This window comes from Balaenoptera borealis (genome assembly GCF_965194805.1).
Source record: "Balaenoptera borealis genome assembly, chromosome: 15".
NCBI lineage: Eukaryota > Metazoa > Chordata > Mammalia > Artiodactyla > Balaenopteridae > Balaenoptera > Balaenoptera borealis.
In genome coordinates, this window is record NC_138871.1 from 60,678,199 (window position 1) to 60,703,508 (window position 25,310).

General features: G+C 34.6%; 1 protein-coding gene across 3 annotated transcripts in view; it reads left to right on the forward strand.

The window, feature by feature from the left end:
- The window catches only part of HNRNPLL (heterogeneous nuclear ribonucleoprotein L like), a 37,765-nt gene that overhangs the window by 10,720 nt on the left and 1,735 nt on the right, over positions 1-25,310 (forward strand). Inside the window, exons 2-12 of one of the 3 annotated variants that reach the window (XM_082356089.1) lie at positions 1,279-1,397; positions 5,907-6,144; positions 7,608-7,688; positions 9,360-9,461; positions 9,550-9,622; positions 13,917-13,988; positions 18,215-18,432; positions 20,973-21,094; positions 21,551-21,752; positions 22,426-22,483; positions 22,574-22,672. In XM_082356089.1, the coding sequence (XP_082212215.1) occupies positions 1,279-1,397; positions 5,907-6,144; positions 7,608-7,688; positions 9,360-9,461; positions 9,550-9,622; positions 13,917-13,988; positions 18,215-18,432; positions 20,973-21,094; positions 21,551-21,752; positions 22,426-22,483; positions 22,574-22,672 (1,384 nt within the window). Of the gene's footprint in view, positions 1-1,278; positions 1,398-5,906; positions 6,145-7,607; positions 7,694-9,359; positions 9,462-9,549; positions 9,623-13,916; positions 13,989-18,214; positions 18,433-20,972; positions 21,095-21,550; positions 21,753-22,425; positions 22,484-22,573; positions 22,673-25,310 lie in introns of all 3 variants that reach the window. The other 2 variants (XM_082356088.1, XM_082356090.1) reach the window with 2 other exon arrangements.

Here is a 25,310-nt window from a genome sequence, read left to right on the forward strand (position 1 = left end):
AGTCCCATACAGAGTTATTATATTATTGACCATATTCCTTATGCTGTATATTACATCCCATGGCTTATTTATTTTGTAACTGGAGGTTTGTACCTCTTAATCCCCTTCACCTGTTTCACATCCCTCCCCCTCAACCACCCATTTGTTCTCTGTATCTGTGAGTTTGTTTTGGTTTTGTTTTGCTTGTTGGTTTATTTTGTTTTTTAGATTCTGCATAATACCCTTTAGATCCATCCATGTTGTCACAAACGGCAAGATTTCATCTTTTATGGAGGTCATTTCTGAAGTGATGCAAGAGAGGTGCCCAGTGGCTAGTTGTAAATACAGATCTTTGTCTTAATAGAACTTGAATAAGTAAATGAGAGCTATTTTCATTTTCAAGCTAATTTTCCTACATAGTCCCTTTTAAAATAAAGTTTAAGACCATATGTTTTAAGACTTCTTGCTGGGCATACTCAAAGATACACAATACTTCACAGAAGCCCAGGAAGGTTTGTGTTTTTTTTTTCTTTTTTTTTGGGCTGTGCCACACGGCTTGTGGGATCTTAGTTCCCCAATCAGGGATTGAACCCGGGCCCTGGCAGTGAAAGCACCAAGTCCTAACCACTGGACTGCCAGGGAATTTCCCAAGGCTTGTATTTTTGAGTACTCCTTGTTCATCAGCAAAGATGGTACCTTGTATAAATTTAAGTTGTCAGGTGTACTGAGTAACTTCAAATTATTGTGGGACTAGGTAACCAATTAAATAAGGACAAAATATGATATTAATCTATATTCCAGGAAAAATAAATTATATAATCTTTATATTAAAGAAGAAATTTTAATTGGGACTTTTTGTTCATTTGGTCTACTTGAGATTTTGATTTTTATGGAAGTGAAATTATGAATATAAAGTATGTTTCCAATTGTAGCATGCTCTGTGTATCTGCTGACGTTTTTTCTGAGATTTCCTTGAAGTTGAAATAAGTTATTTTTTTATTGAAGTATAGTTGATGTACAATATTATATAAGTTGAAGTTGAAATGAGTTATTAAATAACTTATCTGTAGTTCTTATTGAGAGAGAATGCTCCCTTTTAAGAAATCAGAATTTTCATGCCAAACATTTAATTAGTGATTTTACTCTCGGGTCCTTTCGCTAACTTGTGAATTGCAATTTGGTTTGGGATTTTTTTTTTTTTTTTAATGTTTGCTTTTTAATGCAGAGATGGGTTTACTAAAAGATGCAATTTATTTAGACTTCTAAACTTTTTAACTAGAAATTATTTTATCTTGCTAGGAGGCAGGTGGAAGTCATCATAAAGTTTCTGTTTCACCCGTTGTCCATGTTCGAGGACTCTGTGAATCTGTGGTTGAAGCAGACCTTGTGGAGGCTCTGGAAAAATTTGGGACAATATGGTAAGGCCAATAAGAACTTCATACAGATTGTGAAAACAGTATGGTAGAACAAACTTTGCTTGCTTGCTATAAGCCTTGATGTTTAACCATAGTATATATTGTTTACCTATGACTGTATATCTTTGAAGCCTTCTGAGGCTTTCTGGGATTATGCATGGATGAATTTTTGTGGATCCATGATCCCCTCTCACTCCTCAACCAGGTTGTGTGTAAAATTGATTATTGCATCTTTCATCTGATTTTCAAATGAATCCATGATTCCTTCTTAAACGCTGCTTTTAAACCATTGAGTTAATTACGCCCTTCATCTTCAGAGTTTCAAATAGTGGTACTTAAATACTGATTTTGTTTTGTTTTGTTTTTTGTTTGTTTTGAACTATTTAAGAATCAGTTGGCAATGAAAAGTGGGTAGATTAAGGGTAGGCATTATTTGCTTAGGTGCATGTTGCTGTGAGTTCTTATGCAGATCATGAGCGGTCAGTGTTTTATCCTAGATTGTCTTCCTTTTGTGTTTTGTATTCACTCAGGCTCCTCCTTTTTCCACAGCTGGTGTGTACTTAAGAATATTGACTTAAATGGAAAACATAATTAGAAAAGTGAATCTGCTGCAAAAATAGACACTCTAAAACATTTTGTAGATTATTTTTGGAATATGCCTGGCTGTTCTCTTCTTAGTATGGATAATCTAGAGTTTATTTTATTATTATTTTTTCCATTGATGAATACGTTTGGGGTTTTTGTTATAGGCATCAGACACAGACTAAGTCATAATATATAAATAGGAGAGAAATTTCAATATATTTGCTGAGATTGCTTGATTGCTTCAATTTTATAAAAATTTATGTGGAGTTTTGAGTATTGAAAGGATGGTGAATAAATAGATGGGGAGGGAGTGATCAGAGGTTCCAACAGAGGAATCATTGCTTCAAAGGAGTAGGGGTTGTGTTACCTTCCATCAGGGGATCTTTTTAATTAATTTCTTTGGTGACCTCATTGAGAGATGGATGACTTAGCAAACTTGTTACCCTTAACTTATGTACCTCAGAGACCACTGTTAACATATTGTTGATCCTTGGAGGTACAAATTGGAAATCCACACGGGCATTAAAAAAGCCCATTTCTTGAAGTATCACTAAGATAACTATATCACTTCTTAGTCATTTGGAGTGGATATTGGAAGTTAAGTTTGTCTGGACAGTTACATAGCATTGAAGCAGACTGCTTAGACTATATTTAGACTTGCATGTTGACACTAGTCTAACCCAGTCACTATAAGGACCTTCTAGGTGGTGCATTGTCTCATGGAGTTATAAAAAGATAGTTATCTCTGAATTATTACTTTCTTCTGTTCTTATATATTTAGGGTTTTTTAAGTTATTTTCTTAGAGCCAAGAAATACCAAAGCAATGTCAGAAAACAAGTTGATGAGCAAATACAGTTGGAAACTTTAGGTAAATAATAACTATATTGATATTTTGATGTTAATTATGACCATGAGCTGAGTGTTGGGGATTAAAGAAATAGAACTATTTGTTTAAGTTTGTAAGTAATTTGAATTACTTCTGAGTGGCCTGTCCGTTTTTATTATTATATTTATATACTTAAAAAAATATTTATTTATTTATTTGGTTGTGCTGGGTCTTAGTTGTGGCAGGCAGGCTCCTTAGTTGCAGCTCGTGGACTCTTAGTTGCAGCACACATGTGGGATCTAGTTCCCTGACCAGGGCTGGAACCCGGGCCCCCTGCATTGGGAGCTTGGAGCCTTATCCACTGCGCCACCAGGGAAGTCCCAGTTTTAGACTCTATACTGTTCGATACTTAGTCCATGGTAATGTGTTCCATATATGAATTTTATTTAGTTAATTTGCGTAGTACATTGTTCTGTCCTCAAGATTGGTAGTTATGTGGATAGAAAAGTCATGAAATAATCGGAACAAATTAGTGTATAATTACGAGCTTAATTGGCATAAATATGATAATAGGAGTTTCAGTTGTGTGGAATGATCTTGATCTTAGCTACTAAAGCTAAAAGAACCTTGAACAGCCTCCTATGAGGAGTAGGTGTTTTGCTTCAAAATGTTGCATTTATAGAACCTTTCCCTATTTTTTTATTTGTTGATTTATTGAGTGGTGTTGGGGGGGGAATTATAAAGACTGTATAGAAGCTGCTCATCTTAAATAGATGTCACCAAGTTCAATATATAGTAAGTTGATACTTAAAAACTAGATGTATAGGAAAGAAGTTCAGGAGAAACTATAACAAGATCTTGAGAATGGTTCTGTCAGGATAATAAAATTGCTATTTTTTTGGTCTTTATTTAATCAAAAGAATATTTAGAAATATATACTGAGTCTCTTTTCCTCCCTTCTCCCCTCTCATTAAAGGAGAGGATGCTAGGTAGTGATTAGCTATACCAGTTTAAATTTTAAAATAAAACTTTTGGGACCTAATTTGTGTAGTAAATCTCTTGCTTCCTCCTGTTTTTATTTAAAAAGTAGTAAACATGTTTTAAGCTATAAGTTGAAAGCACCCACCCTACCTACCATGTTCCTTAGACTTTTTGTTTATTTTTACTCTCTTTGGTCTTCCAGTCTTTCTCATACTAATGCTTTTTAAAATTTTTTAAAAAATTATGTGCCAGACAATTTAAGTGAATTCTAAAATGCCTTTGTGACATTCTAATTTTGCCTTCCCTATCTTCCTATGATGCCACTTTTCCTGGGTAACCTGTTTAACTTTTAGCTCTGTGCTTCTAGCTTACTTCTTACAGCAGTTATTGACAGCACTTTTTACTACAAACAGGTGAGTCTATTTTAATAGGCCAATAAAGAATTTAAATATTTTTGGGCCTTTATAATTTTTCTGTGTTTCCAAAGAGCCAAAGGGCATTATTAACATATTTACTTGGTGATATCATTTAGCTATAAAACAACATATTTGTGAGAGGAGAATATTTATTATTCCTTAATTTCTTTAGCGTAGACCTGATTCCAGGGTTTTCTGTTTTTTTGTATACAAGACTTTAGAACTTCAGCTAGGAGTTTGCGTTTCTAAAACGAATGTTTCTCTCTGGGAATTTATATCTTGCATTTATAAACTAATCCCAGGCGTTATTGTTTCTGTGTTTTATTCTCTAATTTTGAATGATGTGGGTTGAGAGAGCTAATAAGCCTCATAGACCAACAAATGGTGATTGAACACCTGTCATGTGCCAGGCTCCGTTTCTAGATTCTGAGGATGTAAAGATGAATGAGGCAAGGCAAGCAATACGTGTGCAGAAACTGTAATCTTGACGACAATCCTCCCAGTTGTATAAATGAGGAAGCTGAAATTCATAAGAAATTACATAATTTGCCAGGCTACAAAGTGGTCTGTTTCTTACTAAGAAACACTTGCTAGGTTTTGAAGTTTAGTGGTTGGTCCTGGACGCCTGATTGAGAAGCAGTGCTGTCTCTGAGTTCCTGACCCGATGTTATTTCTCTGGCCTTCTGCTATTATAAAAAGCACATTGATTTTAAAATATTTTTAAGGTCCTTGTTCCTGTGAATAGAGGACATGTTTCCCTGTTCTGATCCATCTGTTCTGATTTCTCGCTAACCTCCCTTCCTTCATTTCTTTATTTTTCATTTCATGGATTAAAATATATTCCCCTTCCCAAAGAGTATACAATGAAGAGTAAATACTTCACTGTCTTGGCCATAGCATCCACGATTACCATATTCTAGTGAATATCTTTTTATGGATTCTTTAATATTTAAAAATATTTAAGAATTTTAGAGGAGATTATTGTATGAAATTTGGTCTGTTTGTAGTTGCTTCTTTTTGTCTTTTGGTTCTCTGTTTTTAGTAAGACAAATGGAAGTGTAGTCATTTCTTAGTGTGGCACATACTTATTTGCAAAATTCAATAGAGGTGGTAGTTTCTGTTGTCGAGGGGACCCATCTGCTAACCTTCTCTTGAGTTTTATCTCTGTTGATTTCTTTTTTAAAAATTTTTTTTACTGAGGTATAGTTGCTTTACAGTGTTGTGTTAATTTCTGCTGTTCAGCAAAGTGGCTCAGTTATACATATATATTCTTTTTCATATTCTTTTCGATTATGGTTTTTCACAGTATGTTGAACATAGTTCCCTGTGCTACACAGTAGGATCTTCTTGTTTCTCTGCTGATTTCTGTATCTAGGTATTTTCTAATGCTGCTTGGAAGTGGCAGCCTGAGGAATAAACTGGATGGCATGATTAACAACTGGTAACAGAATTGTGCTTGAGGAGGGCATGAGGTAGTTAAAAACTTTCAATCACAGGAGGAGGAGGTTTCAAGTATGTACCATCTACCTGGTGTACCGCAATTTATGTGGATAATTTAAGAGTTGACTAATATTGGATACAGGTAGTGAAGACTACTAATCTGTATGACTTGAGACTTTTTTGTTAAAGTCTGCTTTTACTTGATTGAGAAAAATAATGTTAATTGAACTTACTATATTATTCTTTCCCAATCTCCCTTTCAGCTATGTGATGATGATGCCATTTAAACGGCAGGCTCTAGTAGAATTTGAGAACATAGATAGTGCCAAAGAATGTGTGACGTTTGCTGCAGATGAACCCGTGTACATAGCTGGTCAGCAGGCTTTTTTCAACTATTCTACAAGCAAAAGGATCACTCGGCCAGGAAATACTGATGATCCATCAGGAGGCAACAAAGTTCTTCTGCTATCGATTCAGAATCCTCTTTATCCAATTACGGTGGTATGTATTTTAGTAAGACAAGCTAAATTAAAAGTGATTTTGGAATTTGTCTTGAGTGACTAATCTGTAGTTTTCTTCACTGCCATATAGATATTTGAAAATAGTGGATTTTTAAAAAAGAATTATTAAAATTAATTTTAATTTTGACTATCAAGTTTAATGAACAAAGACATGGTGAGCACTGAAGCTATAAAAAGGTCAGAAGCACAGTTGTCATAATTAAATAAGCACATTAAATTTTTTTATTAACATCAGTGTTAACTCTCTTTCTGATAATAAAGCGTTAGACGGACTTGGTGGAAATGATCCAAGAAATCTCTCTCTAATATGCCAGCACATGTATTAAAAGCATCTTCTAGGTAGTGACAGAATTCCATAGTACAGTAAGGTACATTTATCATTATAAGCTGTTTAGAGATAGCTTGTTAAAAACTTCTCCGATTTACCTAAAAGTTCCCTTCTTCACTCTTTAAAACAGTGATATTAGAATTTAAAAGGATTCATGTTCTTGAACCAGTTCAGTTTTCTACTTCATAATAATGACATGCTGTTTAATAATAAACTAGTGATAAGGACACTGTGATAGTGATAAGGATTTTTGTAATGAATAAAATATCACAATAAGAGGAGCTTCATTTAGTATGACTTCTAGTAAGGGTATATGATATTTGGACATAAACTTAAAGCATAAGACACTATTTAAATTTAGTTAGACATTATGTATCTATTTACTTTTGTAATATGTATAGACTTATTAATAAACAGTATTAATATATTTACAGTATTTGGTGTTTTGGGAAAAAGAATATAACTAGTACAAGTACTCCGATTTGTTTACTGTATCCTTAGTACCTAATGGTGTGGCTGTGTAATTGTAGGTACTCAGAATTTTGAAAGTTGAAGAATTGTTCCTAAGTGGGTATTTAGGGTTCTCTCTTAGATGATTCAGGCATCTTGTTTGGTGAAATTTAACTCAATATAAATGATCTTCCCTGGGTCTTTTATCTATAGCCATTGTCCTTGAAAATAAATACTGAGTTGTTCTACTACTACTTTTTAATAAATATTTATTATTGTGATTTAAGCGATTATAGTATTAAACATTTCAGAGTCACATTAGGGAAAAAGCAAAGTGATGACAGCTTTGGTTTATTAATTGTGTATTGTCAGAGATTCTTTTAGGTACCTGTTAAGAAAATAAAAATTGAGGATTCATTTAGGAGATTAAAAATAAGTAATAATGTTTTTCAAATGTTTCATTGGAAGTTCTCTAATGTGGGTATATTGTGTAGGTGAAGAAATAACTTTAGATCTATTAAAGTGTAACAGTTTTTAAAAGTTTAATTAGTACTTAATAGAAATGACATCTTGACAGTTTTTTTTTAGTAAAACAAAATAGAGTATAGCTTTATTATTTTTCTAAGTATAAAATGTGATGACGTCTTGTTTTCTTTCCTTCATAGGATGTTTTATATACTGTATGCAATCCTGTTGGAAAAGTGCAACGTATTGTTATATTCAAGAGAAATGGGATACAAGCAATGGTTGAATATCCTTTATTTGTAAAATTTTTATTGATGTGTATTAATACTGTGTAATATAGATCTTATTTTTTCCTGCTTAATCATTTCTAGACAAGTGGTGTTTATTCTCCCCACCGTCCCCTATATCTATTTGTCTTCCATTTAAAGAATGAAACTGCAGTACCCACAGAGAATTTTACTGTTTTTGATAAAATAACTTGCTACCATAAAATAGTCCAGTGTTTCATTTTACAGTGTGCTTTGCCTTTTTAATGAGGAAAAAATAACACTGTTTGATAATATGTTCACTTGTACCTTTTTGAAATTTTTCCCAAATGGACTTTTCTGAATCTCTCTTTAAAGTAGGCAGCTTGGAAGTATCAAAACGTTGGAGTTAATAGACCATTTCTTGCCTTTCTTCATTGAATCTTTTAAATGGTCATGGTTTATGTAAGACCTGCTTCCCTATGTTAAATTTGTTATACATTGAGTAAAAAGAGCAAGTTGCAAAATAGTACATATAGTACAATCCCATTAAAAAATAATAATTAAAAAAAAAAAACCTAACCTATGTGTACATGTGTATGCATAGAAAAAGGTTGGGATATACAGCAAACGCTTTTTTTTTTTTTTAATTTTTAAAAAATTTATTTATTTTATTTATTTATTTTTGGCTGCATTGGGTTTTCGTTGCTGCACACGGGCTTTCTCTAGGTGCGGCGAGTGGGGGGCTACTCTTCGTTGTGGTGCACGGGCTTCTTGTTGTGGTGCACGGGCTTCTCATTGCAGTGGCTTCTCTTGTTGTGGAGCACAGGCTCTAGAGTTCAGGCTCAGTAGTTGTGGCTCGCGGGCTCTAGAGCGCAGGCTCAGTAGTTGTGGCGCACAGGCTTAGTTGCTCCGCGGCATGTGGGATCTTCCAGGACCAGGGCTGGAACCCGTGTCCCCTGCATGGACAGGCGGATTCTTAACCACTGCGCCACCAGGGAAGCCCTACAGCAAACTCTTAATGGTGCTTACTCTGGGAAGTTGTTTTTGCTTTTTTTTTTTCCTACTAATTTTGTGGTTTGATTTTTTTTAACAATTAGAAACTTAAGTAATTTTTTAAAACCAGTAAAATGAAAGATAAAGATTATAAACTCAGCCTTCTCAGAAATATATAAAAATCAAGTATTTCTTTTGTATTATATTGATTCTTTGTAATGTTCTTCCTACTTTATTTATTTATTTTTGGCCATGCTGTGCAGCTTGTGCAGCTTGCAGGATCTTAGTTTCCTGACCAGGGATTGAACCCGCACCCTTGGCAGTGAACGTGTGGAGTCCTAACCACTGGACTGCCCTGTTCTTCCTAGTTTAAGAGTAAAATATTTCCTGTTTCAAGATAGCAAGCTGGCCTTTGCTAGGGAATGGGGCCATGCTCCATGCTCCCTCTCCCACACCCCAAAACCCCGGGTTATAAAGTACTTATGATGACCTAGAAGGATTTATGTATTATAAATACTTTTGGTTGTATTACGTTTTCTTTGGTACCCTTGACCTTAAAAATAAATTCTCCTACTAAAATTCATCTAGAAATTTTATTTGGTAAAGCATTTTCAGAAGCGAGAAAGTGATTTCTCATTTTTTCCAGTCCATTTCTTATGGAGTGAATAATGATAAATTTTGGACACCTTAAACCAAATTTCCTTAATAGAGCTTATGTTTGAATCAGTCCTTTGTGCCCAGAAAGCTAAAGCAGCACTCAATGGAGCCGATATATATGCTGGATGTTGCACACTAAAAATTGAATACGCAAGGGTAAATATTTTTTTTTCAACACTTCACTAAAGAAATACATATGCTTTGGATATATAATTTGAACTTACTTTCTTTTTAATCTTAACAGCCAACTCGTCTAAATGTTATTAGGAACGACAATGACAGTTGGGACTACACTAAACCGTATTTGGGAAGACGAGGTAAGTATTTTATGCATTTTAGATGTACTTACATCTGCTGCCAAATTTTTACATGCAGTTAGAGTCCTTTTTCCTGAGATGAGCTAGTTCAATGATGAAAACCTTGTTGGTGAAGCTTTTGTTGCAAAAGACCTTGTAATGCTGGAAAAGAACCTTGAACATTAGTGCCCCTTACTGGTATGTACTGAGTTATTTATATTTAGTTCAACAAGGAGCCCACACATACAGGCACGCCCGCAGTTCAAGGACTTGCATTTCTCCAAGCAGCTCTCTCTCTTTGGAGGAGAGGAAACTGATTCAGAATATTACTTACAAACTGCAAACTTGCACACTGCTTCTCTATGGAAAGGACTTTTCCCCCAAGCTGGACGAGGCATTAAGAAGGATAGAGGACTCCAGCAGGCTGACTCTACACTTCATCACGCACAACATCGGCATCAGCAAAAAGCCCTCTGAAAAACTCAGACTTGCAATTCACCTTGACTGCATACTGCATGCACCATCACCCCAAGTTTTTAAAGGAGGACACTTAACAGTACTTCAGACTTGCATGGGATGAATACCATGATAGACTGTGCCCATTTATTCAAGTTGTATGTATATATTGGTTTGATTTCCCTTAAGGTTTCAGTTGTAGAATTTAAAACTTTTCACTGACGGATACTAGATTTTATCTACAATGTTGTAAATCTTAATGCCCGTTGCTGTAACTGTTAGCAGCTTAGATTCAAATTGTTAATTGACAAATAACCAGGGCCAGTTTATCTACAGGTCTTGGGAATTATAATGCTCAACCAATCCACACAGATATTAAAGATAAAAGGATTAGAAAGGTGCATACTTGCTGCACTTAAGTTTACCTTTTTTTTTTTTCCCTCAATTGTGGACATTGAATAGAATAACATAATAATGAAAAGGTGCATTATATGTAAAAGACGATTTTCTGTGTGGTTTGATTTTTGTAAAGTGGCTGTTTATAAGTTGTCACTTTTTGTAACAATTTAAGGTTATCACTCATGTTAATTTGTGTAACTAGAAATTTTGGCATTTCAAATGTAGGTGAAAGTACCATGTCTGTTCAAGGTAGAATATATTTGAACTTGATAAAGCTGAAAATAGGAGCATTTCATTTGAGATGCATTTTCACCTATAACTTATAAATGCTAGATTTCATGAGCATAGATTTGACTGATAAAATTGTTCAACTAACTGTGTGGCAATTCTGGAATATACAAACCGAAATGTGGATCTTGTAAAAACAAGGGGGCTGCAGTATTGGCTACATCTCAACTACAATATCAGTGTCTGAACCATGTGTTGGAAAAACTCACCAAGATGAGTATGTCTGTAGAAGTCAGTAAACTAGGAAAAATTTTTACGGCATCCAAAATATCTTGGGCAGTAGGGACTCCATAGTGCATGTACTGTTGCCAAAAGAAAAAAATGAGACAATGCGGTGATCCTTTGCATGTTCGAATATTTAGGACTTTTGGATGATTGGCCCCTTTAATTCTTAGTTCTCAGGAAATCATCTTGCCTTATGCATGGGGTTGCAAACAGGTTTGTTTGGTAATGCAGCTTTGGCTGGACCCCACATTTTTCACTACTCACAGAAATCTGCTTGGCAGAGTCTTGGTACAGTTGAATACAGTATTGAAAGACAAAGCCTTAGTACTCAAACAACAGAACAAGTGGTTGATGAGAAATCTCTCACTTCTGTTGAGTTACAGTTACTGAATATTCAGTTGTTTGTTTTTTTTTTAACTCATTTGAAATAGTGAGTTTTGGTTACATTTCTCTTAATGTCTCTTAAAATATTTATAGATATGCTTCTTATCGTAATAGTGTTTATTCTTTTAAAAGGTCTGAATTTTACAAAAGCCAGCTTAGATTTTTATACAAAGAATTACAGTCAGAAAGTTTAGAAATGTGTAAGGTAGATATTTAAATAGGGAAATATAATTAAAGGAGGTAAAACAGAGTTTTAGTTATTTATGCTTTCAAGGGAGAAGAATTCTTGTTTTCTAATTCCTTACAGATAGATACTTGTCTGTATAGCAAATATCATATGGCAGTTTATGTTTTTGTTTTTGTAGTGACTTTAGCTTCCACTCAAGTTGATACTGAATTGTAACTTTTTCTACCAAAAAAAGAGTGATTTTATAAATATAACCTCATTTCAAAAAGTTCTTTTCAACTCAAATTACATTTTAGTGCAAAGAATTCATAGCCTAGACTCCAGAGAATCCCTCCAGAAATGTTAAGCAACGCTTGTGTATGTGTGCATCTTTTGGGGGAGAAAAGGTCCACAGCTTCCAACAGATTTCAGACTGAATCCATGAAAGGTTACACACCACTATTTATAGACCGATATATTCAGTGTTTGACTCTTCCTCACCCTTCTTTATGTGACCTTATTTTAGGTAGTAAATGCTTCCAATAAAGAGAATTATTGAAGAGAAATTACTGTGAGAAATATATTATGAAGAGAAATTATTAAAGAGAAGTAATGACAATGTTTGGCTGAAAGATACCTTGGAGATCATCTACTCTAACTTCTTCATTTTATGAATGAAGATTGTTTCTATGATTATATAGCAAATTACTGGTTAAGTTGAAATTTTATGATTCCCGATTCAGTGCTCTTTCCTTTATAGCACACAGTTAACTATATCAGTAAAACTATGCCATGAAGACTTTATGGTGGTTTTGGTTTAAGATTCTTAGATCAGATAAGGACTTATATTTAGCATTTGGTGGCATGCTTAAGCAGAGGAATGTTAGCAGAATGGAATAGCAGACTGGATTGATTGAAGAGGAGTGAGACTTAAATGATGATGCTGGAAGCCGTGTAATGGAAAGAAGGAACTGTGAATGTTTAGACTGGAGAAGAAATGACTTTGGGGAAATGGAGGATCATAATAACTCCTAAGCATTTGAAAGGGTTCTTGGAGAAAGTCTAAGTAATGAGTAAGGCTGTGAGGCCCTAAACGGAGTAGAATATATGTAGAGGACAAATTTCTGTACAATATAGAAATTAATTTTCTCATGATTTAGAACTAACTGAAAATGTAAGGGAAAGTAGTAAGTACCTTGTTACCAGTGTTGGGTAAGCAGAGGCTAGATGGTCCCAACTGATGGTCTCAGGGATGATGTAAAGAGAATTTAACACTGAATAAAAGTTGAACTAGATGACCTCCTAGGTCCCTTTCAGTGCTATGATAACTTGGAATAGGTAATTAAAACAATACTTCTGTAGACTGAAGTGAAAATTAAAGTATTTCTCATCTCCCATAAACCTCATTTGTTTAGGTGACTAAGGATATGTAGAAAGCCTTTCTCTTTGAATTTTCAAAGATGAGAATGATCAGACTCTTAAGATACATTTTAAAAAAATCTTACTGAACACCAAAATTTGATCAGCAGAACTTCCCAAAGTATTATACAATGATTTTTAAAATTTACTAACATAGGATGTGCTATTTTAGAAACTTAGAAGTAATTTTTTTATTGATGTCTCAGATTTGGGAAAATTGGCATGCCTTCCCTAAAAATGTAGTTAGCATAAAAATTATCCTTTAGGAGTATTGTAGTACTCTCGTCCAATAATGTAGCCCCCTTGGTTAGCTTTAACTTGGCATATTTAAACTTTGGGGAGTGCTTCTAGTTCTGCCTGGTGTTAAGGTCTATAGACAATGGCCAGTCCATGACACAATATGGACCAGTGATGTGAAAATTTCCAGCTCTCCAGTCAGTAGGTGTTTGTAAATATGTGTATATACATACAAAATACTCTGTGTTTACTGATTGTGAAACCATGTAATACAGGTTGTTGTTGGCTTATGCTGAACTTCTTGAAAGAAGCCCACTTTGAAAATGTGTTGCTGTTGAAGCTAATAGTATGCATCAGGTACTGTCTTTCAAAAGTACTGCACTTAAAGCTTGTTTTAAAGACATGTATTGGTAAAAACTTCTGTACAGTGTCAAACTCTAGCATTGTGTACATCACTTTCTGAAAAGTATCCATTCTTTCCTTTAATTTGAAAGTGTGATTGTATTTGGCATTTGCCAAAAAGATATTCTCAAGTTAAGTGGAATTTGTTAGATAGAATTATTTTCTTAAACTTTTGGTGTTTGTATTTAAATTGGATATGAATGGATGTTTAACGTTAACCAGGAATCACATTTCTCTTATGAATTGTAATGGATGTTTTGAATGGGTGTTTCCCATGTGAGAACTCTGTTAAGTACTTGGGTCAAAATTGTTAAAACCATGTTTCTACTTTTGTGTCAGATAGAGGAAAGGGTCGCCAGAGACAAGCCATTTTGGGAGAACACCCTTCTTCGTTTAGACATGATGGCTATGGTAAGTTTGTCAAGGCAGAAGGAAGGTAGTATAGACAAACTATTAGAATTTTTGCATTTCTGATGAAGAATGGCACAATTCTTGTCTCTATTTTTCCTGCTCACCTGACTTGGTTTATGGGATCAGTCCCTTATAAATGTACTCCAAAGGAGTTGTCCCAAATCCTTTGTTTTCTTAGGCTATTGTTATATCACATAATCTTTGAGATAAATGAGAGCTATTGTTTGGGATTGAAAGCTTTTTTACCATTATATTTTGTTTTGTTTTGTTTTGGCTTTGATTAGTAAGGGGCTCTAGTCTGTCAGAGGACCAGAAAGAAGTATATAGCTCAGTAAGTGTATTTTCTTCCATTCTAGCAGTTATGAGTAAAGAGGAATTTAGAGTAATAAGAGGCAGAGAGAATGGGGTATTTGTTGAAAGGAAACATGGTTTTGGTTAGATGCTTAATTCTTTTAGTTCTACAGTTGGTACTTCAGCTTTGGTTAAAGTTGTATTTAATTCTTTTTTAAAAACTTCTCAGTTTTAATGTTTGCTATGTTGATAAGTTAAGATTATGAAAGCTAGAATAATAATCTTCCCCAGGAAGAAGTTCGGTATCAGACTGTTGTCTTTGTTAAGTAGTTGAGAATTGTTATTGCTAAAAGTTTAAACTAGTTATAAGTTCTGTGTTTTTAAATATTTTTTTAGTTTTTAGCAGTAGTTATTGACCCACCTATTCTGTGGTTAAAGTTGAAGTACAATTAGAGGTACTGTTAGAAGTGGTAGAAAATAGAAATTGCTATGTTGTACTCTTGGAAGTTATTATGGAAAAGCCACCAGTGTTTCCTGTTGTCTGAAATATTTTCAAATTGTGTACATGTTTGATGACCATTCTTAGCTGTGAGTTTTAGCTTATTCCCTAGTGTCTTTATTTGAACTCCAGGAATTTATTACCCCTGTGCATGTGTTTTTGTGTGTATGTGTATTTGTTCAAGTTTCTGTGGTAGTCTATATTGCAGAAGAGATTATGAAACAATCTCTGTTATGTCAAAACAGTAAGTGTGGTATAGAAGGAAAATCTCACTACAGTCGTTTCCGTGTGTTCCTTGATCATTTTTCTTAGTTGTTTCTTTAACAGAGTAAATATTAAATATGGTCATACGAGTAGTTTTCTGATCCTGCAATGAAGAAAGTTATTAGGAATCTACTGTGCATTGTATAATGGAGGATTTCAAAAGAATGGCTAATCAAAGTTTGTAGTATAGTTGTAGAGTATATAAATGTGTCATGGCAGTTAGCTTAAGACCAGAAATTGATTAAATGTTCTGATAAAGGGGGTTAGAAAAATCTGTGAGCATATAAATGAAGGACAAAGAACTCTACTGTAGTAATGTTGACACAGACCGTTTTCTCAGTATGGCTTTTCAGGTTTGTCTTCACTTAATAAAATACAAGAAAAATTGCATAAACAAGAATATGTTATATGCCCTAGAAGAACTTTATATTTTCTAAAAGCCTATTGTGAAGTTCTTTGTCAGTTTCATGCCCTTATTTATTTAGAGTGTTTGTGTGTGTGTGTGTATAAATATTAAAATGTAAGCTTACTTAAAGAGAGGTGCAAAATTCTTTGGAATGACGTTTGTTAAATAGGGATCATTCAGGTTCTGGAGAGTCCTGCTGAGGAGGAATGGTTATGGTGGGGTTGTGTAGGGGCGTCCATTCTGAGCTATGTCCATTGAAACATTTAACTAAGGAAAATCTGTTCTACTTTGCTAGGGAAGTAAGCAGAATAGGATATAGGAGATAGTGATAAATAAAGATTGATTGAGGAGAGAAGTAAGATGAGGAAATTGGGGAAAAAGCAAAGGTGACAGTGGGTGCTTGTGATATTAGCCTTTTTACAAATGCTTCAAATCACAGCTGTGTCCCTTCAGATCAGCAGTTCAACAAAACAGGTTTATTTGCATTTTAGTGTCATATCATAGGTAGCTTTTCCTTTATGATGGTATGTGAGAAAGAAGGAATAGAAAAGGTTTATTTAATAGATTAAATTTATTCACATAGTTTATTATAGCAGTATAAATTTGTGCTTTCAGAATTCTTTAGATCTTTTAATTTGGTAAGCCCAGCCATGTGAGATGAACTGATAGAAGCCCTCATATTTGAAAAGTGGCAAAAAATAATGTACAGATTTGTTTGCTCTGAGCACAAGAAGAATTTCTATATTAATTGTTAGCATCTTTGGATATGGTTCCTGGACCAAAGATATTTAAAGTATCAAAGATGGGAAAGGCCTTCAAAATGTTCAAGATGCTGTTTACGTAGCATTTTTCCATGTAAGTGAATTTTTTAAAACCTGAAGCACCAAAACATTTTGCATGAACTATTTAGTATAGGAAGCTTTTAAGAGACTTTTTTTTCTTATCTTCTTAATATAGGTAACAATTTAAATAGTGTAAGTAACATAATTTAATCCTGGTGGCCCAGTGTCATAATTACAAACATCAGGTATTCTTTTGCACTGAAGTTAATTGTTACCTATGGCAGTAGATTGCAAGAGTTTTTAAACCTTGGTCAACTTAAGCAGAGTGTGAGTTTCCACTGCCCATCTACTGTACATTTTTCCACTTACTGTGAAAAAATTTACTGATAATAGTGGAGTGTCATTACTGTACTAACAAATGGTAGTAGTGGGGGTAGGGCTGGGTGGAGTATAATATGCATGTGTATTTTTGCAATAAGGGTAAGAATGATTGATATTTGACCCCAGTATATGTATAATAGTCTAAATTAGAGGCCAAAATACATAATAATTACAAGTAACTCACCATGAGCTATATTGATTGTCTTGATAAACTAGATTACCAGCAATAAGAACAGTTGAAAACCATGACCAATTTAAGGCAACACTGATGATGATGTATTGATAAAGTATGCCTCCATAAAATTGCAGGAATTTACACTATATTTGCGTGTGCTCGGTGGTAGTGTTGCTTTGTTGTTATGAATGGCAGCTATAATTAGAATACTGATTTGGAGTCCACATAAGCTGTAATAATGTGCTATGATACCAAAATATAGTAGTTCTTAGTAACTCACCTAGTAGATGACAAGTCTCCCTTAGTCTAACATAAAAATCAAAGCCAGTAACATTACATATTCTTTACTTCTTGAGAAATGAGGAAAGAACTTGGGTTTTTGGATTGGTTTCTTGCACACCAGGAGAATTGTTGCATGCACCCCAGAGTATGCTTCTATAATCACTGACTCAGGAGTGCCTAAGATGTTGGTTTATATTTTTGAGTTACGTATCTCCATCTTAGTTGCTTCTTCTGAGTTCTTACACCTCTCTTCTTGCTGCTGTAAATGTGCCCTGTGCAGACTTTTAGTATCACAGTTTCTCCAGACTCCCTCATTCCCGTCTATTCCATTCACCCTAGCTGTGTTTTTCCTGTTACTTCTAATCTATTATGGATGGGAAAACAGGATAAATTAAAGTTGTTTTGAACTACTCTAGAGTTAGCAAGTTGATTCTTAATAAAGATTCTTAGTATAAGAGATGGGTTTGTTTGTGTTTCTGTGATAGCAGTTTCAGACACTCAAGCATTTTTTTCTTCTGGATTCTTGATGTTGTTTCAAAAAATGGAAGTTGCTGAATAATGACGCCTCTGAGTATGTGTGTGGGGGGGTTATTAACTAAATCTAGGGCTTTAGTTTCCTAAATTATAATCAGGGGAATAAAATACTAACCTGCAAGTACATTAATAGTAAAATATATTCAAGGGGACGGCTTTTCAGTGGAACTAAATATGTTCTTTTTGTTATATCTGTATATAGTTTACTAGATTTCACTGTAGATTTTATTATATTATCTTCCAAAAGATGTTGGCAGAAGTTTTTTTTTAAATTTTGAAGTATAATTTATATATAGTGGCCCAAAGTTTTACACTGAATCCTCCTCTATCTGTAGCCTGATCTTGTATACTTTTTTGTTAAACTACTGTTTTTTAAAAATAAGGACTTAAAGCCTGGTATATGCAGGTGTGTGCAGGTCAAATTTATTGGATCTGGTGCAAATAAATACAGATTTTTGTTAATTCCCACAGGTTATATTTGAATATTCATACTCATATATTTGAGTGTTCGTTGGATATACATCAACCTAGCTAATATTAAGAGTTTGTTTTTGTGTGCAGTGAAGTGTGTCTGCTAAAGTTGTGTTTTGTTTTGTGTTTTTTTTTTAATAGGATCCCATGGTCCATTATTACCTTTACCAAGTCGTTACAGAATGGGTTCTCGAGATACACCTGAGCTTGTTGCCTATCCGTTACCGCAGGCATCTTCCTCTTACATGCATGGAGGAAATCCCTCTGGTTCAGTTGTAATGGTTAGTGGATTACATCAACTAAAAATGAATTGTTCAAGAGTCTTCAACCTATTCTGCTTATATGGAAATATTGAAAAGGTGAGTTTCATTTAAAAAAATTATTATTATTTTTAAGTTTCATTTTATATTAGCTTCTTTTGCTAGGATATGTAGTAGGAAAATCTGAAAAGGCTGCAAATATGTGTGTCTTCTCATATTTAGGAACTGCAAGTTCTTTCAGTAGTGATCCACATAAGCTAAAAATTCATTAGGTAGGAATTCTAGAAATTGTTTTTTGTAGGTAAGTGATCAGAATAGGATGTTGGTACTAAAAATACTTTTTAAATTACTAATATAAGTAGAAGTGCAAAACAGCAAGTAGTTTAATCAATTACTAGCATATTATAGGCATAAAGCCTGTATATTTTTTAATCATTTCAAAGATATTCTAACATTTAACATGTTGAACTGTGGAATTTTGAAAAAGCAGTTACTTTCTTGGAGCTAGGTATATATAAACATGTCTCAGAGTTTGGCCATAGCTATGAATTTTAGGAGAGTTCCAGATTCATATATTTGCCTCCCAAATACTAGAGTTCTAGTATCTTCTGAGGAACAACATACTTTAACCTCAATCAGTATTTGAAGTTGATCCACTTTGATAGAATGTGTCCAAAACTTTCTGTCTGGAGGCTTACACTCAAAATGTAGCAAAACATTTAAATTTCACACATTTTGAAGATCTTTAAAATTGTAACTTTATTTTCACCAGATAACTGTGGTTTCCCCAGATCTGTGATGTTTTATTTTTTTATTATTTTTTTCAAAGAGGTCTTTATTTATTTTTGGCTGCGTTGGGTCTTCGTTGCTGCACACGGGCTTTCTCTAGTTGCAGTGAGCGGGGTCTACTCTTCCTGTGTGGTGTGTGGGCTTCTCATTGCGGTGGCTTCTCTTGTTGCAGAGCACGGGCTCTAGGCGTGTGGGCTTCGGTAGTTGTGGTGCACGGGCTCAGTAGTTGTGGCTCACAGGCTCTAGAACGCAGGCTCAGTAGTTGTGGCACACGGGCTTAGTTGCTCTGCAGCATGTGGGATCTTCCTAGACCAGGGCTCGAGCCCATGTCCCCAGCATTGGCAGGCGGAATCTTAACCACTGCGCCACCAGGGAAGTCCTGTTCAATGTGTTATTAATGTTAGTGGTACTTAATAGCTATTTAGGGTTTTCCAAGGCATAGGCACTATGCTGAAAGATAGTCATACTTTATTCCATCTAACCCTCACGGCATTATATACTAAAATTGGAATAATATAAGAGGATAAGTATGGCTCTGTCAAAGATGTCATGAAAACTTGTGAAGTATTGCCTATTTTTTAAACTGCCCCTTCCTTGCCTAAGCCTTCTTACTGGCAGTGCTATCTCAAGGCCATCTTGTGTTATTTCTTGTATAGTATCTTGTTTATTGCCTAAAGCAATAAACAGCACTCTGAATAGTTGGTAATTATTATTTACTTTAAAATTTCTGACCTACCTACTGGAATATAAGCTTTAAGAAGACTATGGGGCTTCCCTGGTGATGCAGTGGTTGAGAATCTGCCTGCCAATGCAGGGGACACGGGTTCGAGCCCTGGTCTGGGAAGATCCCACATGCCGCGGAGCAACTAGGCCCGTGAGCCACAACTACTGAGCCTGCGCGTCTGGAGCCTGTGCTCCGCAACAAGAGAGGCCGCGATAGTGAGAGGCCCGTGCACCACGATGAAGAGTGGCCCCCGCTTGCCGCAACTAGAGAAAGCCCTCGCACAGAAACGAAGACCCAACACCGCCAAAAATAAATAAATAAATTAAAAAAAAAAAAAAAAAAAGACTATGTCTATTATGTTTGCCATTAAACCCCCAGTACTTAGCACAGTATGTTTATTAGAACATGTTAGGCACTTAATAAATACTTATTGAATGAATAAATATTGATGAGTCCTGCCAAATGTTATCATTATCTCCATTTTAAAAGGAAGTCTGTGGCTCAAAGAAGTGAAGTAAATTGCCCCAAATCACACAATTAATAAACAGCAGAGTCAGGGCAAGCCTATGCTCTTCTTTAGTGTGTGTGCTGTATAATAGAATTGTAGTCTTGCTTTTAAACTTCATTGAATTTTTTTTTAATTAATTAATTTATTTATTTTTGGCTGCGTTGGGTCTTCGTTGCTGCACGCGGGCTTTCTCTAGTTGCGGCGAGTGGGGACTACTCTTCGTTGCGGTGTGTGGGCTTCTCATTGCGGTGGCTTCTCTTGTTGCGGAGCACGGGCTCTAGGCTCACAGGCTTCAGTAGTTGTGGCTCGCGGGCTCTAGAGCGCAGACTCAGTAGTTGTGGCGCACGGGCTTAGTTGCTCCGCGGCATGTGGGATCTTCCCGGACCAGGGCTCGAGCCCGTGTCCCCTGCATTGCCAGGTGGATTCTTAACCACTGCGCCACCAGGGAAGCCCCACTTCATTGAATTTTGATAAGAATGTCTAATAACAGAGCAGAATAAAGTTAAGATTCCAAGTGATCTTCTTTATTTGACATCAACCACTTATAGTACCTTTTAGAAATTCTGTTACTGTGAAAGGGAATTAAATGTTCACCTTTTTGGGATTTTGTATTTACAGGTAAAATTTATGAAGACCATTCCTGGCACAGCACTGGTAGAAATGGGTGATGAGTATGCTGTAGAAAGAGCTGTCACACATCTTAACAATGTCAAATTATTTGGGAAAAGACTTAACGTTTGGTAATTATTTATCTTAAGTGGTAAATTTTAAAAATATTTATCCTTTTTATTAGAGACATTAATTTCCATTTCAGAATATCTGAAACTAGCAGCTATAGTGATGTCATTTTAGACACTTAGGGTCGTATAATTTTGATTTTCCATATTACTTATACCTAGTTTTAGTTTTATGGTCATAAAATAACATGTTAAAATGAGCAAGTTTTTTTTATTAAAGTTTTCTAATATGAAAATATATTCAATAGATTTTTCTTTCTCAGTGATGTCTAAACTGTAAGAGTGATTATAACTCAAACTAAATTTAAATATTAGTAAATATTGAAACTGTAAATTGCTACATATGCCTTTTTTGTTAAGGTTGATATAGGCCTGTATGTTAACGTTTTGAGACTGCCTACTTGCTGCTTTTTATCTAACAAAGGTATGTTCTGTACCTCTTTCCTTTCCAATCTTTAGTGTGTCTAAACAGCATTCAGTTGTTCCAAGTCAAATATTTGAGCTGGAGGATGGTACAAGTAGCTACAAGGATTTTGCAATGAGCAAAAATAATCGCTTTACAAGTGCTGGCCAAGCATCTAAGAATATAATCCAGCCACCCTCGTGTGTGCTGCATTATTATAATGTTCCATTGTGTGTCACAGAAGAGACCTTCACAAAGGTAGGCACTGGAATACAAATTGTGTAGAATGTTCCTATTTCCTATTTTAAAATATATCATGTTTTAGCATCATTTTAAAGTCTTGCTCTGTTCATCTTCTGCTTTTGATATTATTGGTATTGTTACTTATTTGGTACTTAATATAGTACATCCTTTGACCATTACACTTTTCTGGCCTCCATCCTTCACTGGTCTCTTTGTTGTTTTGTGGCTCAGTCGTTTTGAGAGTTGGAATTAGAATGAGGTACCCATAGTCCTGCATTCAGAAAGTTCTTTTACCATGTTCTTAGATCTCACCCAAAACAAAATTTTATATATCCGTGCATTTTTCCCTAACTGTAGGAAATGCTTCAGAAAAGAATTGATTTTTCTGGAACACTACTCCCTACCTTAGGTACTCGATAAACCCTGGTCAGCTTTGAGAATATATATTTCAGTTACAAATCCTGTTTTTATTGTACAACACTAAAATTATATACATAGTTTATAGGATATCACTATTTTAATTGATTTTCTCATGCACCTTGTTAATCTAAAAACATATTTGATTTAATTCAATCATGCCATACTCAAAACTTAAAATGCTACCATAAAGTTTACTTTCTGGGGGGAAAAAAGGGTAGGAATCTTATTTTGGCTGTATTTTTAATGGAGTTTTACATTTCTTTGACAGTTGTGTAATGACCATGAAGTTCTTACATTCATCAAATATAAAGTGTTTGATGCAAAACGTAAGTGCACATTTTCTCTTTTTAAGTTTCCTGGTTAATTTGATGATAAGCAAATAACTACTGGATTTGTGTTTCTTTGTTTTGTTTTAGCTTCTGCCAAAACACTTTCTGGGCTGTTAGAATGGGAATGCAAAACTGATGCAGTAGAAGCCCTCACAGCACTAAATCACTACCAGATAAGAGTTCCAAGTAAGTAAAATCGTGTCATAATTATTCAATGGGAGTTACCATCAGAAACATTGTTGATAATTTAAAAGTAATATTTATTGGTTGTTTTTAATACAGAGAAGTTCGAATTTTAAAAAGGCATATAAATCCCACAGCCCTCATAATTCTTTATATAAGTTACCTATTGCTGTGTAACAAATTATTGCAATATTTAGCAGCTTAAAACAGCAAAACATTTATTATCTTACTGTTTCTGAGGATCAGTAATCTGTGTACAGTTTCGCTGGGTAGTTCTGGCTGGTAGTTCAGCCTCTCATGAGGCTGCCTGCCGTCAGCTATAATCTGCGGTCATTTCAAGTCTTATGACTGGGGGCTGGAAAATCCACTTCCACGCTCACTCATGTGGTTCTTTGTAGGGACAGTAAGCCACATTGGCCATTTCATGGTAGCTCTTTTCTTTCCAAATGAGTGATTCAAGAAAGATGAAAGCAAAAGGCCAACAAAACAAAAGCCACAGTGTCTTTCATAACCTAATACCGGAAGTAACATACCATCACTTATGCTGTAATCTTGTGGTCACACTGACCAACCATGGTCTGGTGTAGGAGGCAGGGAACATTGGGGCCATCTTGGAGGCTGACTTCCATAATTCCTGTTGATCTTTTTAGAAGAAAGCGATAAATATACATGGTTAAAAAACTCAAACAGTACATACTGGTACAAATGAAAGTTAAAGCTTTCTATAACCTCTAACCTTTCTGTCTTTTTCCTTTTATTCCTCCTCCCCAATGTATATATCTACATTTTAAAAACTTACACAAAATGGTTCTTCTATACATACTATTGTGTACCTTGCTGTTTTCACTTAATATATCTTGGAGCTGTTTCTCTATCAGCAAGTGCAAAGCTACCCTGTTTTTTTTTTCCCTACAGAGTAGTTATTTTTAGTAGAGATGTACCACAGTTTATTCAATTTATCCACTTCCCCACTGATGAACACTGGTTGTTCCCAATTGTGTTTTTCTATTAGTGCAGTAAACATCCTTATAGTTGCACGTTTTGTGTTTGTAGGGCAGTTGCCTCATAGTGGAGAGCATAAAGTTTTATATTTTGGTAAATGTTGCTAGATTGCCCTTTAAAAAGGTTACACAACTTTACGACCTGTGGTATATGAAAATGCCAACTGCCCAACACTCTTACCAACACCGAGTGTTGTCAGACTTTCAATTTTAGCAATATGATAGATGAAAAATGGTATTCCACATTATTTTAATTTGTATCAAATGAAACTGTCACTCTCTTTGTTTATTCTCTCTATAATGGTAAATGGCCTCTTTTTTACAGTGCAAAGAACACTCAAGTATTTAACTTTTGAAGTTTGTGCTGTGTAATTTACTTTGATCTTGCATCTAAAGAGCGTTGAAACTTTATTTTTCTAAATGATAGGAGAAAAATTATTATTAATTTTATTAGGTGTGATGATGAATGATTGTGGAGGGGGAAGAAATGAATGCACACTGAAGGATTTATGGGTGGAATAACATATCTAGGATTTGCTTTAAAATATTCCAGCCCCTCAAGAGTGTGTGGAGAGTAGGTGGATGAAGTAAGACTGCCAAATGTTGACAATTATTGAAGCTATGTGGATGTTTATTATACTGATCCATATATTCTTTTTATGTTTGAAAATTTTCTTAGTAAAAAGTTAAAAAATAAGTAGGAATACCTCTTTTCATTTCACCTTTAGTCACAAAAGTAAATTTTAAATAGTGAGTCACGCTTAATTTTTGATGGAAAATTTTAAAAGACTTTATATGCATATTTGAGATATATTCAAAATAGTGTATGAATTGTAAACTCCTTGGAAACAGGTACAATTATTTCTTTTTTTATCCTCTGCATGTCTTGCAAATATTTGTTGATGTATATGCTTTTTCTTTTATAGGAATTTTTTTTCCTTAAGGAGTGATAACTTTTAATACTAAAATTCTGGTACATTAAGATACCAGAATTATTTCTGCCTGTTCTGAAAAGTTAAAGAGGAATGTGTAAAATGGAAGTATTTTTGTGGATTATACCTTTTTTTTTTTTTTTTTTTAGCAATTTTAAAATTCATGTGCCCTGTTGATGATCAGAGATTTAATACTTGCTCTCCTGGAACTTTTTCAGCTCATTGATATCTTCTTATACATTCTAGTCTTATACCATTTCCCAAGCTATATTTGAATTAACTTTTATAGAGTAATTACCATTGGTAATATTTTCTGCAAAGTAGTTTTGCTGATGGACTTAGATAAGCCTGATCCTGATACTATTTATCTGTAATGACTAATTCACTAAAAAAAATTACGGGAGCCTCCTATGTGTCAAATAATGTTTAGAACAATAGGAATGTAAAAATGGACAAAGTTCCGGCCTTCGTGGAGCTTACCTGCTAGTAGGTATGAACGAAAGTAATCTTGCCCTTACCTTACATAAAAATTTTCCTTCTTCCAATACTATAAAAAGGTGAAATATTGGGTCGGTTAAAAAGTTCATTCGGGTTTTTCTGTAAGATGTTACAGAAAAACCCGAATGAACTTTTTGGCCAACCCAATAATTTACTCTGCTAACTCAAGGTAATCATGAAAGTTTAAGGGAACTATTAACTTTGTTTTTT